Below are 18,748 nucleotides of genomic sequence, written 5' to 3'. Positions count from 1 at the left end.
TATTTTGGGTGCCTTTAGAGAGGCTCCCATAGGCAGTTGCGGACAGAACTACCTGTTGGTTAAGATGGGTGAGCTGCAGGCTAGCGAGGGCATAGGGGTGAGGCAGAATCAGGGCAGCTGTCGGGCCATGACAGGTGGGCAGACCTCTCGCCTTCCACCTGGGCAACTGAAATGGCAGCCATTCCTCCTGGCTAGAACTCAGCATTTTGCTCACCTTCCTGAGCACTCTTCTCCAGCCAGACCACAAAGGTGGAAGGATTGTTTCAGAGAATGCATAATACTTTGTAGCACCATGGTTATTCCAGATCTGGACTACAGGGCCAGCCCTACCATTAGGGAAAGTCCAGTGGTTGCTTCAGGCAGCGGATAGTGGGGGTGGCACCGGGGATTAGTACGAAGGTGTCAGAGAGATCCAGCTTCAAGGAAGGAGTTCACAACCTCCCGAGGAAGACAGTTCCATTGTCCAACAGCTCTTCCTGTCAAAATGTTCTTCCTGATGTTTCGTCAGAATCTCCTTTCTTGTACCTTGAAGCCATTGGTTCATCACCTACCCTCCAGAGCAGGAGAAAACAAGTTTGCTCCATCTTCCATGTGACAGCCCTTTAGATTTTTGAAGACAGCTATCATATCTCCCCTCAGTCTCTTCTTTTCCAGGCTAAACAACCCAGTTCCTTCAACTGTTCCTCATAAGGCTTGGTTTCCAGGCCCTTGATCTGGAATCAGACAGAAGGCCTTTTTGGTAATCGCACCCATCCTGTGGAATGCCCTCCCAGCAGATGTCATAAAGTTAAATGGCTAGATAATTTTTCATAGGCATCTGAAGGCAGCCCTGTTTCAGGAAGCTTTAAATGGTTGTTGTTGTTGTTGTTTTTCCTGTATTTTTGTTGGAGGCCGCCCAGCGTGGCTAGGGCAACCCAGTCAGATGTTCTGGGTATAAGAAATAGATGAGAACGATGATCTCTCTGGAGTAATACTATGGCAGCCTCCTGGTTGTTCAATCATGGTTTCAGTAAGTTTTCATTCAGAAATGCTCTCATCCTCTCAGACTGCAACAAATACCTATTGTGTTAGAGGATGGATATCAGAATAAAAATAATGTGAGGCATCGTATTTGTGGGGAAGGACACTCTGCAGTTCCTGCTTAGTTGTCTTATAACTGAACATGTTTAGAATGCTTTGCTCCCTGGGCTGTTAAAATGACAAGTTTGAAATGGTCAGACTTGTAAAAACACCCCACTAGGTTTGTTTGCTTTCAGATAATGAAGAGGTTACTCAAAAACTGCCCATCTTTGTATTCCCACCAGCTAAAAATGGGACAAAATGTGTAGACATGTTTTCTACTGCCATTTGGATCCACACGTACACTGTGCCACATGGTTTCACAATTTTTGTCACAAGAGATTTACTTTTGTATCTTATGAAAAGTTATGAAAAGTTTCCCCACAGTTCTGTACATTTTGTTTTAACACCCCATTTTGAACCCATATGCAATTTGTTATGGCTTGTGACTGAAACAAATGAATTAAGGTTAATGTGGTAGGTTTGTGATTCGACCACAGGATGTGCTGAGCCAACGCTAATTAAAACTGGTACGCATGTAAGGTTGCCAGCTTCCACCCCCTTGCTTGGCTCTTGTGCCTTTAGGCAACTGAAAAAGAGGCAGAAATTCAACAGGTCAAGTTTCCCCTTCATCTCCAACTGCACTTACACTGTAATTGCATCTCTATGGTGGAAAAAACTGATCCTGTTGAACTTTTGTCGTATCCTTCTGTACAAGGCACAGGAGCTGTGCTAAAACAAAGAGGATACTGATCCAACAGTGGGGAGTGGGGTGCCATTTGATACAGTTCATATTTAACTGCAAATTTCCCTAATTCATACTTTCTGAAATGACATGCAAACTGGAACACACTCACCCTTTGAAATTTTCACTTTTCCAAGTTTTGCAGTGCAATTCTCCAACCAAGTAATGTGTACAAAATGCTTATGCTAGGGGAAAGTGTGGCTGTAATAGTGAAAATAACCCACTATTGTATTTGTCAAAATTGTGTGTATTAGGAAACATTGCATGCAAAACATACTGATGAATTTTCATGCAGACTTTTAAAAATGCATTCGCAAGCTGATGTGGAAATGTGAAGAACTGAATTTAAGACTGGGAACTAGAAATGGAAGGAAACTGAAAATAGTGGGGTTCATGTCTATGGGAAAGTCATACCCTCTAACGTGTGGGGGTCTTGTTTTCCTCCAGATCACTGGGCTTCAGCGGGTGTGTTGGGACCCACCACTGGCTCTCAGCTTGACCTGAGGTGGGTTCTCACTTTGGCTAATGGTGTGGATGGCATGGGATGCATATAGGAAAGACACATCACACGCTCAAAATCTTTGTATTTCACGTTGGTGCCCTGAGCATAGGAAGCAGGTTCCAAGGTCTAATCCTTCATAATCCCTGGCAATAAGCCTTTGCAACTGCCAGGAATGGCACAACACAACCTCACCCAGGAAAGATTTAGCAGATTCTTCCTTCCTCCTTGGGTGCTCTGCTGTAGAATTGCCACTGTGTGCAAACAGTGAGTGTTTGTGTGGGTGGTTTGCACTTGAGGACGTATTTGGGGTTGCATTCTCTCCGCCAATGTTTCCCCTAAAGTCCCGGTTATTAAAGCATAATGAGGAGGCTTAGGCTGATGGCGCCCTGAGGTTTGGGGTTCTGCCTTTTGTTTTAAACAGGTGGCCCTGGAATTTCCTCTGGTTGTCAAGTGCTGGTTTTTTAAGAAAAGCAGAGAAAGGGAAAGAAAGCCACAATGCTTGTTATTGTCTGAAATAGTGGACAAGATGCAAAGGGCATAGGGAAGGGGCATATTTAAATGTTTAGTTCTGAGTTTTAAATGGCCTGGGACCTGCTGGTGAGATACACACTGATTCACTCATTTTCTTTCTTTCTTTCTTTCTTTCTTTCTTTCTTTCTTTCTTTCTTTCTTTCTTTCTTTCTTTCTTTCTCTCTCTCTCTCTCTCTCTCTCTCTCTCTCTCTCTCTCTTTCACACATACACGGGCGGGAAGGAGTTTAAGACAACAATAGTGCATACATAAAATCAATTCAAACCCAATACAGATAGCATCTGGCATAAAGATCTCCCTTTGGAAGGCTTGCTCAAAAGAGGAGCGCCTTTAGCAAGCACCAAAAAGCCGACAGATAATACATTAATTAGGGCTCATCCACACTTCCCTTTGTCCCCTGATTTCTTCTTCTTCTGTCTTGTGATTGCTAGGCATGAGCCCAAGAGGTATTTCTTTTGTCACGCTGCTTCCCCCAGGAAAACACACAGTTTACTGCTGAATTAGAACAAATGTCAACCCGCAGAAAACCACCTGGGTTTTCTGCCTCAGTCGCTTGCTTCCCTGTGCCCTACAGGTCAGACATTTCTGTCTCTACTTCTGCTGTCAGAAGCAGCCTGTTTCTGAATACCACTTTCTGGGAACTGCAGGAGTGAAGAGGGCACTGTTGTGCCAGGGGTGCCACTTGCAGGTTTCCCATGGGCATCTGCTTGGCCACTGGATGCTGAGCTTGATCGGCTACCGGCCTGATCCAACAGGCTCTGCTTATTTATTTAATCATTCATTCATCCCTTTATAGTCCGCCTTTCCTCCAAGGAGCTCAAAACTTCTCCTCCCCATTCTGTCCCCACAACAACCCTGTGAGGTAGGTTGGGCTGAGAGGCAGTGACTGGCCCAAGGTCATCCCAGTGAGCTTTGTGGCTGAGTGGCGATTTGAGCCCTGGCTTTCCATGGCCTGGTCCAACCCTCTACCCAGTGTATCACGTTCTCCTCCACTGTCTTTAATGGTCTCCAGATCTGCCTTTGTGCTTGAGGCAGCTGCCGTATCTCACTGTAGGCCCAACTTCTGCCCTTGTTCCAGTCTCTCTTACATAATAAGCTACCTTTATACAAAGTCAGACTACCAGTCCATCTAGGTCAGGATTGTTTGTGCTGACTGGCTAGTGGAGCTCCAGGATTTCAGGCAGGGATCTTTTCCAGCCCTGCCTGGAGACACCAGGGATTGAATCTGGGGCCTTCTGTATGTGGCACAGATGCTCTGACCTCAGAAGTATGGCCCTGTCTCAGCCATTCAATGGCACTTTTAAGAGGGTTTAATGCACCCGAGCCAACTTTGGTTTAAAAAACGGAGAACAAATAGTCCTTTAACATATCTCAAAACGTCAAACCGCCCAAGAATAAAAAGCTAAACAGACCCTGCTGCTTCAAACTGAAAAGGGCGAAGGAGAGCAGGGAAATGGGAGTCTCCTGTTGCCCCAAACTGCTGCTTCACGATAGGTAAAGGTAAAGGGACCCCTGACCATTAGGTCCAGTCGTGACCGACTCTGGGGTTGTGGTGCTCATCTCACTTTATTGGCCGAGGGAGCCAGCGTACAGCTTCTGGGTCATGTGGTCAGCATGACTAAGCTGCTTCTGGTGAACCAGAGCAGCGCACGGAAACGCCGTTTACCTTCCCACTGGAGCGGTACCTATTTATCTACTTGCACTTTGATGTGCTTTCGAACTGCTAGGTTGGCAGGAGCTGGGACAGAGCAACGGGCGCTCACCCCGTCCCAGGGATTCGAACTGCCGACCTTCTGATTGGCAAGCCCTAGGCTCTGTGGTTTAACCCACAGTGCCACCTGTGTCCCGCTGCTTCACGATACTTCATGGTAAAGCAGGACCATCCTTCCTAAATACCAGCACTTTCCCACTTGATGATAATGGAACAGATCGCACCTGCACCAAGCAGATGACCCTGATAGGGAATGTTCTATATTCTGAAGTCTCAAACTAATTAAAAACAAAACGTCAAATATGACATGTCAGAGAGAGAGAGAGAGAGAGAGAGAGAGAGAGAGAGAGAGAGAGATTTCTCAATTAAAAAATCAGATGACCAGCCACCTAATTTTATATATGATGACTTCCTTGCCGTATGCAAAGTGCACATAGAGTACATTGTCAACCTGTTCATCACCGCACTTGGCACCTCCTCTTGAGTGCCTATCTGTCTTGTCCTCAACTAGGTATCTCTTGTGCTACAGGGTGTGTCCAATTGCCACCCTTGGGTAACCCATCTTTCTCATCCACTGCTCCCCTCCTCTGTGGGGAGGGGCCCATAATTGAAGTAGTACATCTCCGGAAAGAAGCAACTCCCAGAGGATTCGGCAACAACGCAGGGCGACTCTGGTACAGAAGGTAAGAACGGGGAGGCATTCTCCTGGTGTAGAGATCAAGGGCAGGAGAATCTCTAGGATTTGCAAGATGTGTGTGTGTGTGTGTGTTGCCAATTCCTCCTCCTCTGTTGTCTCTCATAATGTGATCTCCTGGTCTGTGCCTCTCTTCAGTCCCCCAGCCTTCAGCTTGTGGCACAATGGGGTCTAGAAGCTTGCACAGCCTGGTTGCGTATGTGTTGTGGGTGGGTATATTATGCTGCTGCCCTTGGGTAAGTGTAGGGCCAGATGGGAGGACCTTTTGGTGTCTCCCAAATGCTTTTCTCTGACTAGAAGCCATAGGCTGTAGATGAAGGATGGGACGCCTGTGTCCCTCCAGTCATTGTCCAACTCCATCAGCCCCAGTCAGTGTAGTTAATGGTTGGGGATTACGACAGTTAAAGTCCAGCAACATTTCTGGAGGGTTGCAGGTTCCCCATTCTTGGTGTAGATCAATGAAGAGGTTGCTCTTGTGAGATGCTTTCTTCAGCTCCAGCCAAGCCCTGATTCTCTCCGCATCTCCTCCCTCCACCTTCCTTCTGGAGGAAGGCTCCTGGAACCTAGATAATGCCATCAATTGACAGTGTCAGAGTAAAATACTATACACAGTAAAATACTATGCTCAGGGTCCCTTCCTATGGTTCTGTACTCAATGTGCTCTCAATATTTTATACTGGGGACTCAGCTCTAAAGTGATTTGTATACTGTATTTTTCACTCTATAAGATGCACCAGACCACAAGACGCACCTAGTTTTGGAGGAGGAAAACAAGAAAAAAAATATTCTGAATCTCAGAAGCCAGAACAGCAAGAGGGATCGCTATGCAGTGAAAGCAGCAATCCCTCTTGCTGTTCTGGCTTCTGGGATAGCTGCGCAGCCTGCATTCGCTCCATAAGACGCACAAACATTTCCCCTTACTTTTTAGGAGGGAAAAAGTGAGTCTTATAGAGCAAAAAATACAGTACATTGCATGTGCAATATAACGTTGTGCCACCAAGATGGCAACGTAGAGTCCCGTTTTTCCCTGTTTCAATTTACAATGCTTTAAACTGAAAAGCATATTTGATGTGTCTAGATCCAGCCTTGGTATCTTCTTATATGTTGTTTAATTGCTGTAGGTCACTTTGGGAACCAATCATGGCTGAAAAGCAGGGGTAATCTAATAATAATAATAATAATAATAATAATAATAATAATAATAATAATATAGCAGCTCTGTGACCCCCTGATCAGCCAGGGGCACCCAGGCTGATCACTCCACAAGGATCCTACCCAAACTTCCCCTCAGGCCGCTCCAAGTTGCATAAGGGCATATGGAAATATTACGTGAATGCCTTTTGTTCCCTTTAACCTTCCGCATTCAAAATTTGATGTTGTGAAATTTGAAGTTAATTGCTGTTGAGCTAATTAGCACATAGGAGATCCTGGTGATAAGTAAATGGATGAGAGACTTCATGCATGGGCTGGTGTCGATCTAAGACAATTGTTCTGCCTTAGATAAGCTGGCTCATAGTTGGGCATCAGAGTTCTGAAAATTCCAAGAGGAGGCAGACAAGGCAGAGGTGGATTTGGGATGGCACAACTGTTGCGGTTGCACTGGGTGCTAGCACAACAACAATGATGTAGAAGGGAGCGTGAGAGGCAGGTGGGGTGGAGAGGGTCCTGAATTTTAGTGTCACGCAGGGCGCCTCTGAAATTTGAGAAGCCAAAGTCCACCCCTGGACAGTGCTCCCCCTCCACTATTGAAGATGTTGTGCCTCTGCCTACCAGCCACTAGGAATCACACGTGGGGAGGGAGAGGTCCTGTTGCGTTTCTGGGCTTCCCAGAGGCATCTGGTTGGCCATTGTGAAAACAAGATGCTGGACTAGGTGGACCTTGGGCCTCATCCAGTAGGGCTGCTCTTATGCTAAATTGCGACACTGATCACATAGCCGAGGAGAGTGACTGTGAACGGGGCTGGCACCTGCACTGCTTTGGTGCTGAGGGTTGGACAAGGCTGAGTGGGAGAAGTCTTTTGCTAACATGCCCTCTTTACGCAGGTAGCAATCATGGCTCCCACACTGAAACCAATCACACATCTATTGATGTTGCTGCTCTTGGGAGGATCCTATGTTAGCTGTGAAGGTAAGCCTCTGCGGCAAAGTACGACGGTAAATTCTGGAGCGCAGAATTCCCCGGGAAGAAGGATTTGATGGTTAAACTGCTCTGAGAATTGTAACTCAGGATAAGGGGCCTCCTAGTGACTCTCATTATGCATAACAAACCACAGCTCCCAGAATTCTTTGGGGGAGGCCATGACTGAATTCTCCCAGAATTCTTTGGGGGAAGTGATATCAGAGTACTTTAAATGTATGGTGCGGATGTGTTGTTAATGGGTCTCTGGTTGGAGACTCAAGGTTCACAGAGTCCAGGGCTCATTTCTTTGGCTCATGGGGCCAGAGTTTCGGATTAGTTTCGTGGAAGAAAGTGTTGCATCAGTCCTTGGGGATTTACTGGGTTCTGCAATCTTATCATCTCGTGTTAAACCAGAGAAAGGACAGGAAACCGATGCATTTGGATCCATGTTTTCTCCCCAACATACTCATTTTCCTCCACATTATTTGTTTGGAGAATTGCATTACAAAATTCAGAGAGGTGTGAATGTAGAAAGCTAGTTGTGTTCCAGCTCACTTACTATTATGGAAAATGCAATTAAGGGTGGGGTGGGGTTTCAGATAAAAATACTAACCAAATGAAATTCTCTCCCATCTCCCTCTGTCTCTGTGTGTAGAGCAGGAAAAAGTGGAGGTAAGAAATGGCTGTAATGGGGGCCAGAAAGTTGGGTGAAGCTGAGCTGCTTTCACTTCATACAGTGGCAACAATAAACAGCCCCGGTCTTCTCTTGCCTATAGACGGAAATAAGGCAGAAAGATGTGTGTGCAATATTCTCAAGTCTCTAATATAATACAAAATTTCTGCCCTTGTTTGAAGTGCAGGGGTCATTCAGTTTGTAGTTTAAGGGTCAATTATATTAATGTTAAAGTCAACTAGCCAAGAGGGTGATGGGTGGAGGTGTTGCTTAGTAACCAAGCAGAATTGCAATATCTTCACTGAGGTAGCACATACTCTGATTGGCTGTGTAGTTTGGAGGGAGTTTTCCTCTCTGTGTGCCTGGTTGAATGTCTTCCTGCTAAGTATAAGGCTTGTACTGAGAAAGACAAAACCTCTGTTGTTGTTCTTTTTCAGTAAAGTGTTATCGGGCTTCTTTTCTCTACGGACTCCCATCTGCTAACACTTCTCTCTCTCTCCTACAGAGAAATGGTGCTATGACAAGCCAAGCTGTGGTAAGCAAAACAGCATTCCTTGGTTTCATCCACAAGCTCAGTATCTCCCAGTGTAAGAAGTAAAGACTATTTCTCTCCAGTAGTGTGGTTCGATCGCTGAGGCACAGAAAGGGTAGCAGGCCTCTCTAATGGGGCTTCAAACTCTCATTCCCACAGAGCAGCCTGTTTAATCTGCTAGGCAGGAAGCTGGGCTGAGCCATATTCAGCCTGAAAGAGGCCTCAGCACAAACTAGGCCACCAATTCAACAATGCCAGTTTGAAATTCCCAATTGGTTCCTGGTTCCCTATTGGCAGTTCCAAGTTTTCCATATTGAAGTGGGACAAATGGGTAGGAATTTGAGCAGCTGTTCAATCCAAATTAGAGTTTAGGCCAGGAATGGGGAACCTCCAGCCTATTGGCCAATCCTTGCCGGCCAGAAGCTGGAGTTTGACCCACAAAGCCACCTTCCCAACCGCCCACCAGCTGACGTCACTTGAGAGGGTGGGGTTAAATCCTGCACGGGTGGGAGGACACCTTCTCAGGAGGGCGGGGTTAAATCTTCTTCCAGCAGCGAAGAGGTGTGCACAGCCAGAGCAGCAGGATTTAACCCCTTGCTCGTCAGCTGACAATTGGGGGGGGTGTCAAACCCTGCTCAGTTTGGTAGGATTCCAGAAACTCCTGCTAGGATGAAGGAAGAAAATGTTTTTGTTTTAGTGACACCTTCAACCTGAGGTTAAAACCAGTTCCCCAGCCCTTCCTTAGAATGATACCCTTCCCAATTCTCAGAAGAGCGAATTCTTCCCCACCCTTGCAACTTCAGTCCACAATTATGGTTGGAGTGAAGATGCTGGTTGCTGTGGAAGACTGGGTGTGCAGGATCAGGTCGTGACTCCCAGATTAATCAATAGAGTGCGTGTCTATATGGTACTGGAAGGCCAACAGTCACCCTTTCTGCTTCGATAAGCTGTCTTGTCCAAAGGGAAGGCAATACTCAATTTTGCCTTGGGCTCCTCCTCTTCCTCGCTGGCTCCACACCTGCTTCTGCCTCCCTCTCCCTAGGCCCCCCTACATGGAGACGCCTGGGCCAGTGCAATGGCAAGAAGCAGTCTCCCATCAACATTGTCACCAGGTATACACAGCCTGATTCCTGTCTGGGTCCCTTGACATTGTCCGGCTATGAGGACCGTTGGAGGCCAAGAGAGCTTTTGAACAAAGGGGACTACCGTAAGTATAGGCGACAAGCAACGGCGGGCAATGTGGAAGGCATTGGGAAGGGTCTTGAAATTGGGACTCTGACCGCAGGCGCGTTATTCTCTGTGTCTCCATGGGAGCTGGTGGCTTCACAGCTATGCTTCAACACAGTGGGGAGACCCAGATAGTGGCATTGCTAGACTACAGCTACCATCATCACTGACTATTGGCCAAGTTGTTGGGCTGATGGGAGCGGGGATCCCAGACATCTGGAGGGTGGTGGATTGGAAGGTTGCTGCCACCAGTTAAATGGGCTCTGCCAAGTCTTTTAAAGCAACAATAAGATGAAAACAGATTTTAAAATGCATGGCGGCATTCTACATATCTGGGTAAAAAGGTAAAAAGGTAAAGGTAAAGGGACCCCTGACAGTTAAGTCCAGTCTTGAACGACTCTGGGGTTGTGGCGCTCATCTCGCTTTACAGGCTGAGGGAGCCATCATTTGTCCGCTCCGCAGACAGTTTTTCCGGGTCATGTGGCCAGCACAACTAAGCCGCTTCTGGTGTAAAGGAACACTGACACCAGAGCAGCGCACGGAAACACTGTTTACCTTCGCACCAGAGCGGTACCTATTGATCTACTTGTACTTTTGGTGTGCTTTCGAACTGCTAGGTTGGCAGGAGCTGAGACCAAGCAACAGGAGCTCACCCCGTTGCATGGATTCGAACCGCCAACCTTCTGATCAGCAAGCCCAAGAGGCTCAGTGGTTTAGACCACAGCGCCACCCGATTCCCCACATATCTGGGTAGTCTTGTCTAAATGGAAAAAGGTTTTAGCATTCTCCAAAACGTGTACAGTGACAGCGCCTGCCTGATGTCAATACAGTGGTCCCTTGGGTTACATATGCTTCAGGCTACAGACGCTTCAGGTTACACACTCTGCTAACCCAGAAATAGTACCTTGGGTTAAGAACTTTGCTTCAGGAGGAGAACAGAAATTGTGTTCTGGCGGCGTAGCGGCAGCAGCAGGAGGCCCCATTAGCTAAAGTGGTGGCATCGCTTCTCGGCCTTTTGGCTAAGATCAAGTGTAGCCCATTAGCTAAAGTGGTGCTTCAGGTTAAGAACAGTTTCAGGTTAAGAACGGATCTCCGAAACGAATTAAGTACTTAACCCGAGGTACCACTGTAGTCAGGGTGTTTGCAAGTGTGGCGGCTGCCACACTAAAATATAGATTCCTCACAAGTGCAGAATGGGTGTCATGTACCACCTAGTAGCATGGCCAGTGCTGCATATCAAAGGGGTTGAGCAAGACTATATTGGGTAAGGAAAATCTCATAGGTAAACTGGCCCCAGGGAGAGAGAAGTTGACATGTACTCTGTCTATGACGTACAGAGGTTCCTGTCTCTCTTCTTTATAGCCAGCCATCAGTTAAAGGGCAGCGAACAACTGGTGTTATTAAACCGTCTGTACATAATCTAAGATGCAGATAAAACCATTTGCCAAGAAGAGGAGTTTGGCCCTGCAGTACTTCGTAGGATCACGGCATCAGCAAATGCACAACTACAAATTCAGGAGACTTGAAAAATAAGCTTTGATGATTTCCTAAATCGAAAGACGTCACAGAACTACTTAAGCCGCTGCAGAACTAGACTGTCCTATCAGCACAGAGCAAAACCAAGCTGGGGGAGGGAAGGGGGGGAAGCAGCTGAGCGAGGAAAGTGGTGGATGGGGTGAATGGATAAGCTCACTCATCCCCCCCCTCCACTTCTTCCCTCCAAATTGCACCCTTCCAAAATACATTTTAGGCATTTGGTCCGCAAGGCCATTTTCTCTTAATCACACCCACCTGCCATGCCCCTGATGTCTACCTGTCCCATAACTGACATATGACTGGATTGGCTCTTTGGGGGAGGGGAAGAATTATTTCACATCCCTAAGTCCTACAGAAAGAAGGACTATCAGCTGATGCACTTGGAGTTCAATCCTGCTTGCTTGCTTACCTGAATCCTGCACGGTTACTATCTCCCCTCCCCCACCCCCGCAGGCAAACTTTGACACGTGGGTGGTATCACCCACTTGTCAATCACCAGATGTCATTATGATGGCAGAGTTGGCTGACGGAGTGGTGGAGACAGAAAGATCTAGATTGCTGGGCTAGAAAGTTCCCCTGCCCCTGATTTTAGATATTCAGTGGAGACCTTATTAAAGGTCACAGTCCATCACACTTTTGCTGCATGAGAATACTCATGTGTAGGCATCTCGTTAGCAGCTTTCGTCCATTTAGCAGCATTTCTGGAAGCAGTGGTCAGCAACCGAAGTTACACTTTGAGATGAAACACCCACAGACGCTGTAAAACTCAGTCAAGTGATTTACTGCTTGACTGGTCATAAATGCATCACGATAGCACTATTTACAATCATTATAGCAATAGCTGTAACGGCATACATAAGCTTCAGTCCCTCTTCCTCTTTGGGAACGACCTAGGCAGACACAATCTATTGGTGGTCATGACGCATCAGTTTGCAGACAGCATTTGTTGCTCAGTCGTCTGCAAAAAGCGAAAATGAAAGTTCTCCTTTGACTGGCACTTCCAGCTGAAGCTGTGCGTGCTCAGAGTGCCACTCCCACTTATATACGACCGTTCTGGAATCCTTTTCCTGTTTCTGGATGAATGACTCCCTAACAGACCTGCCTTCCCAAACACCACATGCATACGCACAATACATTTAATGCACAATTAAAGTGTGTTTGCTTCTCCTTCAAGAATCCTGGGAACTGTAGCTTAACCTTTACAGAACTACAATTCTGAACTACAATTTATTGCTGCATTGCAGGGGGTTGGACTAGAAGGCCCTTTGGATCCCTTCCAACTCTACAATTCTATGATTCTATGAATTCCCAGCACCCTTTGCAAACTACAGCTCCCAGGATTCTCAGGGAGTGGAAATGTGTTTTAATTGTATAGAGCCCACACACAGCCACCTAGTCTGGTCTTTTCTGAGCACACCGTTCTGACTACATGAGCCATCTCTTAACAATGGACCAGCCCCGGTGCCAACTCTGCTTCAGCATTTTGCCTCGCTGGTGGTGGGAATCCTGGAAACATTATTCTTTTTTAAAATCAAAGGAGCCATCTCAACTCAACGCTTGCTTTGTTTCTTGGATCCATTGCAGCTGATGTTGAGATGAAGGAAGGAGCCACCGTTTCCAGCCCCAGCCTCCCGGCCAAGTACCACCTGAAGTCCTTCCACTTCCACTTCGGCACCAACCACCACGCAGGCTCAGAACATGCCATTAATGGCCAGCACTACTCAATGGAGGTGAGCCATCTGGGAGAGCAGGGGAAGCAGCGGTGAGAGTGAGCAACAAATGGGCAGACTAGGGTAGCCAGCCTGGTGGTGCCCTGCGGACATTTGCGGACTACAACTCCCATCAACCCCCACAGTTGACCATGCTGGCTGGAGCTGATGGGAGCTGCAGTACACAGCAGCTGAGCATTTTAGCCCAAATATTATTGTTCTGCTGCCTTGGACCTATAAATGTCGTTTTCCGCTCTCTGGTGTTCAGGCTGTGCTTTTTTAATTTTAATAATAATAATAATAATAATAATAATAATAATAATAATAATTTATTATTTATACCCCACCCATCTGGCTGGGTTTTCCCAGCCACTCTGGGTGGCTTTCAACAAAACACTAAAATACAAATAGGGCTACCTTCAGATGTCTTCTAAAAGTTTGGTTGTTATTTTTCTCTTTGACATCTGGTGGGAGGGCGTTCCACAGGGCAGGAGCCACTACCGAGAAGGCCCTCTGCCTGGTTCCCTGTAACTTGGCTTCTCGCAGCGAGAGAACCACCAGAAGGCCCTCGGCACTGGACCTCAGTGTCCGGGCAGAATGATGGAGGTGGAGACGCTCCTTCAGGTACACTGGACTGAGGCCGTTTAGATCTTGGCCACTTCCAGATGCAGACTGGTTTGGGCGCGGAGCCTCAGAGATGCTGCAGGGGACGCTGCAGCTATGATTTGGAATGGAGCACAAAAGGCGAAGGGTCACTGAATTTTGGTGTCACACAGGGTGTCACTGAAAATTGAGACCCCAAGGTCTGCCACTGCCAGATGGCTAGTTTACTGAGCCTTCATCTTGAATTGTTTCCAATAAGTTCGTGGGGAGGTTAGATGATATTGGCTGTTTATTGATGAGCGCTCATTTTGATTAGTTTGCAGGAAGGTTATGCAATGTTGCATCAAGGAAAGGTTAGCCCACACTTGCTCACTTTTTAAGAATTCCACTAAGGCTGCAGTTAAGGCTCCTGGAAACTCTGGGCTCTCGCTTGTTTATATACTGTATCTCCCTATCCAATTCTGAGAAACACTGAGCAAAAAAGGCAAACATTCCAGGGCAGACCTTCCTCTTCAGCAGCCAGCGTGCTTGCAAACATATGATGTCACTGCTCCTAGGCTAGCTGGGGGAGTAAGGGTGCCTTTGGGTTAAGGTTATCAGATTTTTTTCTGTGAATCCGGGGTCACTTTTCAACTTCAGTCGAATTCAGTGGATTTTGTCAGGGAACTGATTTGTAAATCTGGGGACTGTCCCCGGGAAATGGGGACGTCTGGTAACCTTACTTTGGGCTATCAGTATCATGCAGGAGGGATTCAAGTGCATCCTAGAATTTAGGTTTGCACAGTTGAAGTGGATTAACACAGCAATTCCCTTTCTAGCAGATGTTTTGTACTTTGGGATGTGACAGGGAATGCATTGAAAAGTGTGGGATGAATTAATAATTAAGGGAAAGGCATGTAAACACCTCACAAGGAAATTGAGTTGCAGGATGAACACTCATTATCATTAAACCACCCCGTAAACAAATCAAAAATCATGCTCAATAAAAGACCTGGCATAGTTTAACTGGTGCAAGCAAATAGGGATGAATGCTCCGATAATCTGAAGGAGCTCTTACAGAACACAACAGCCAGATTAAAAAAATACACATAGCTACTTATTTTTCAAGGGCTTGGGGCAATCTATTGCTTTTCTGAAAAGGAGGATACAATACAATAACCAGCTGTAAGTGCTCTTGACAGCAGTGATAAATCTATGGGCAATGCAGAGTTTAGTTGCTTTTGGATGAGAGAGCATCCTGGAGATTTATGGGGTTGAATCTGGTGCTGCTTTCAAACCCACGCCAAATATGCAAGCAGAGTACTTTGGGAGCAGACTGACTCCCAGAGGAGGCAGCACAACTGCTAATCATAGCTTGCGTCTCCAAAGGGAGCAACAGCACTCCAAGTATGCCTGAGTTTATGTGGAAGGCGTGTGGCTCAGCCGTAGGGAATCTGCTTTGCACTCAGTAGAGACCTGATGGATTGAACCAAAGACACATCTAGTCTAGTCTAGCATCCTCTTATCCAGAGCGGCCAGCAAGATAGTTCACTGCTACCCACTGAACTAAATCCAGGAATCTTACTCCTGCTCTCTCTCTGGCATAATTTAGAAATACCGTTCTCACTTTCCCTTCCCTTTCTTTTCCCTTCTCTTGCACCAGCTCCACGTCGTTCACACTAAAAATGGCATAAGCGCCAAAGAAGCGGCGAAGGACCCAGAGGGAGTTGTTGTCCTGGCATTCTTCATACAGGTGAGGAGCAGCACAGAGTGGCCCATGCTTGTGCAGTCAAAGGCTGGATTGGTACAGGAGCCCCTGAACCCCCTGGGGGCTGTTGTGGGCTGCTTAGAGCTCAGCCCTCTGGAATGGAGGAGGCCAAGAAGCTCATAGAGATAATTTCCTGTAACGAATGCCATTACCTTTCTTGTCCCCGTAGAAGTCCTTTGAGGCTCCTTTTGACGGTGCATGGAATTTTCTGGCTAGTAGCCTGCGCAGAATCCCAGAAAAAGGTGAGGTTCCCCCATTCCGCCACCCTGCCTCCATTTCTTAGAAAATGAATGGATCTTTCTTTCTACCAGGCCTCTCACCTTTCTTGTCTTTCCCCAGGTAACTCTGTGCCACTGAATGGGGAATTTTCTCTTTCGGACTTATTGAGACCAGGAGATAGAGACACCGATAACATTACGGACATATATTACCGCTACCAGGGCTCCCTCACCACTCCCAACTGCTCTGAAGCTGTGACCTGGTTTGTCTTTCCTAAGGTCATCAAGGTGCATCCCGATGTGGTGAGTGGGTGTCATCTATTCTTTGAGGAAGGGTGGGGGTGGCGGCAGCTGGAGGGATTGAATCATTAGGTTCACTGAATGGAGCCTGCTGGGGTCAGAGCGGACTGAGGCCTAGGCGTTTTGATTCGTGGGTTCTTAGGAAACAGACACGGATCACAAGATCGCCACCACAAACAACACCCTCACGTTCCGATCCCCGACCCCAAATAGGTCACTGCAAGGTGCAGGAGAATTTCTCTTTCAAGTCCCAAAGGAATTCGACGCCTGCTCCACAATAACTTGGAGCAGGGTTTTATTTGTGGCAGCCCCTCCTCTGTGGAACAAAGTCCTCTGTTGACCAGAAGCAGGTGCCAATTATATGCACTTTCTGAGGGAAAAGATGAGGCTGTTTCTGTTTCAACAAGCTTTCCCACCTGGGCGAATAGGTCTCTGCCTTGGCTGTCCATTTCATATAGTTTTTAAACTGATTTCTGGGTTGTTGGTTTTTTTTATGCTGCTTCCTAACCATTTTTGCTGTTTTTATTATATTTTGTAGATTGTTGTGGAAGGTGATCAGTTAGTTAGTTCATAAGGATGTAAAATCAGATGGTACAATCCCAAAGTCCCTTACAAAAGGGACACAATATTTCAGAGTTCGTAAGGAGTTCCAGCTCCAAGCAATCAGGTTTCCTTGAGAAGTCAGCTCTCATCTTGATAGGGGTTAAGGTGAATTACATGGTCCAAGGTGGGAAAGGGTTGAGGACTCAGGCATCAGAAGAGTCAAAGGTTGAGAGTGTAACCCAGGATAGAAGGCAGGGGGTCAAACTCCAAAGGGAACAATGTAGAGGAAGAGGAGCAGGTGTTTTAGCCTGACAGGATTCTCCTCATACAAGTAAGATAGGGCCTGCTCAGAGTTGGCCTCCTAGTTCCACACCTTGCCCTTGTTGGGCCTGGTGGAACCTGATTGGTCTGTGAGACCAGCTGACTGAGGGCTCTGTCAGGTAAGTGGTGGGGCATCCCCTTAGGAGGTACCTTTGAGAAACACACCTCAGCCTGCAAGGTTTGTGGCAGGAACAATGTGACGCTAGGCAGCACAGATAGTGAGGTGCTGGGGCCCAGTTGGAGTCCTGGTTTGAGACTCTCATGTGTCCTGCCCCACCAGTGCCTCACACAATAGTGGGGCGCATCTGCACCACACATTTAAAACACATCTGACACACATTCAAAAATACACAGCTTCCCCCAAAGAATCCTGGGGGCTGTAGTTTACACCTTGCAGAGCTATTATTTGCACCCTTTAATAGACTAGTCCTCAAGATTCTCTGGTGGAAGCCATGCACATCCAGTGTGGATGTCAACTAAGTTTACTAGCAGCCCAGATTATCTATGACCTTGCTGAGCCACATTCTCCAAAGAATGAGCATGGTCACCAGGGAAGTCCCCTGGTGAGGTGCTATAAGGGATTCTGGGGAGCTCCTTTGCACACCTCAAAATCTCCAGAAATGCTTCGGTGAGCGGGCTAGGTTGGGTCCTTCCTGCACAAGGTTTTCCTTAGAGTTAGGGTTTACCTTCCAAGGAGGCCACACAGAATCTTTACAGATCTGGGCTTGGCAACAGCAACGGAAACTTCTAGGTCAGTAGGCAGTGTCTCCTTTCACAGTCGTTTGGAGAGAGCTTTCATGGCGGAAGGCCACCTCGATCCCCAGGCACTCAAGTTCGACTTTAGACATTTGACACTGGTCCTTTTGCTGCATGGGTTTCCTGAGCTTGTATGTGCTACTCTCCTTTCCTCTTCCTCCTCCTCCCATTTCTCCTGTTTTTCTCCCTTCTAGTTTAAGAAATTCATCAACTCACTCTTTTTTACCACCCAAGAAGAAAATCGGCGTATGCGGCGTAATTACCGTCCTGTGCAACCATTGAACAACCGAAGGATCAGTGCCTTCAACCTAAATGAGTATGATCCGGCACAATGCCCTGGCAATCGTTTTGGGGCCAAAGAGTGTGTGGATTGCAAGGACTGATGGCAGCTGTTTTCTTCTGCTTGAAAGATCTGAGCTATGCAGGGAGTTCTATCTCCTGACCCAAGAATCAATAATTTCTCAATGTGGTGTGTTTCATAAGGGAGACCATATTCTTTCCCTTCCCCCTCCCCTTTTGATGACAACACATATGAGGTATTTCTTAGAAAAATTAAAACCACCTCTATTACCACTCACACCCATGGCTGGTTTTCTTTTATTAAACTTAGGTAAAGGTACCCCTGCCCGAACGGGCCAGTCTTGACAGACTCTGGGGTTTGTGCGCCCATCTCACTCAAGAGGCCGGGGACCAGCGCTGTCCGGAGACACTTCCGGGTCACGTGGCCAGCGTGACAAGCTGCATCTGGCGAGCCAGCGCAGCACACGGAACGCCGTTTACCTTCCCGCTGGTAAGCGGTACCTATTTATCTACTTGCACCCGGGGGTGCTTTCGAACTGCTAGGTTGGCAGGCGCTGGGACCGAGCAGCGGGAGCGCACCTCGCCGCGGGGATTCGAACCGCCGACCTTTCGATCGGCAAGCCCTAGGCGCTGAGGCTTTAACCCACAGCGCCACCCGCGTCCCACTTTATTAAACTTACATTTACTCAATTTGTACTCACACTCAGTAGACAGAAGAAACTCATGAGATTTCAGGTGAAGAGTAATTGTGCTGTGGTGTTTTAACAGAAACTGAGCCCAGGGTTTAGGAGTTGACTGTGATTTGTCCCCCTGGCCCTTCCCCACACAAAATGGAGGCGTTCCTATGTCCCGCCAGTAGTGAGAAAGGCAGCTTATTCTTTTATTTCTTTAACATGCAAATGCTGAAACATTTTGCCAAAACA

At 47.1% G+C, this 18,748-nt stretch overlaps 1 protein-coding gene across 1 annotated transcript; it reads left to right on the top strand.

Annotated features, from left to right (window-relative positions):
- The first annotated feature begins 5,074 nt into the window (after nt 1-5,074).
- Nucleotides 5,075-18,104, top strand: LOC310690362 (carbonic anhydrase 4-like). The gene is made up of 9 exons (XM_083469115.1): nt 5,075-5,230; nt 7,285-7,369; nt 8,539-8,568; nt 9,608-9,772; nt 12,913-13,058; nt 15,283-15,372; nt 15,557-15,629; nt 15,727-15,908; nt 17,720-18,104. Exons 2-9 carry the CDS (start codon nt 7,294-7,296, stop codon nt 17,906-17,908), a joined length of 951 nt encoding a protein of 316 aa, XP_083325241.1. The 5' UTR covers nt 5,075-5,230; nt 7,285-7,293; the 3' UTR covers nt 17,909-18,104.
- Nucleotides 18,105-18,748: the final 644 nt, after the last annotated feature.

Source organism: Podarcis liolepis (genome assembly GCF_965112155.1).
Source record: "Podarcis liolepis genome assembly, chromosome: 13".
Taxonomy (NCBI): Eukaryota; Metazoa; Chordata; class Lepidosauria; order Squamata; family Lacertidae; genus Podarcis; species Podarcis liolepis.
Note: the sequence above shows the minus strand (reverse complement) of the source record. Positions and strands in the feature narration are given on the sequence as shown.

What these genes read in the sequence shown, in the direction of transcription:
- LOC310690362 (XM_083469115.1), top strand. Translation starts at nt 7,294, where the DNA reads ATGGCTCCCACACTGAAACCAATCACACATCTATTGATGTTGCTGCTC. An exon ending in CTATGACAAGCCAAGCTGTG is followed by an intron (nt 8,569 to 9,607) that starts GTAAGCAAAACA and finishes CCCTCTCCCTAG; the next exon opens with GCCCCCCTACATGGAGACGC. An exon ending in TTTGAACAAAGGGGACTACC is followed by an intron (nt 9,773 to 12,912) that starts GTAAGTATAGGC and finishes GATCCATTGCAG; the next exon opens with CTGATGTTGAGATGAAGGAA.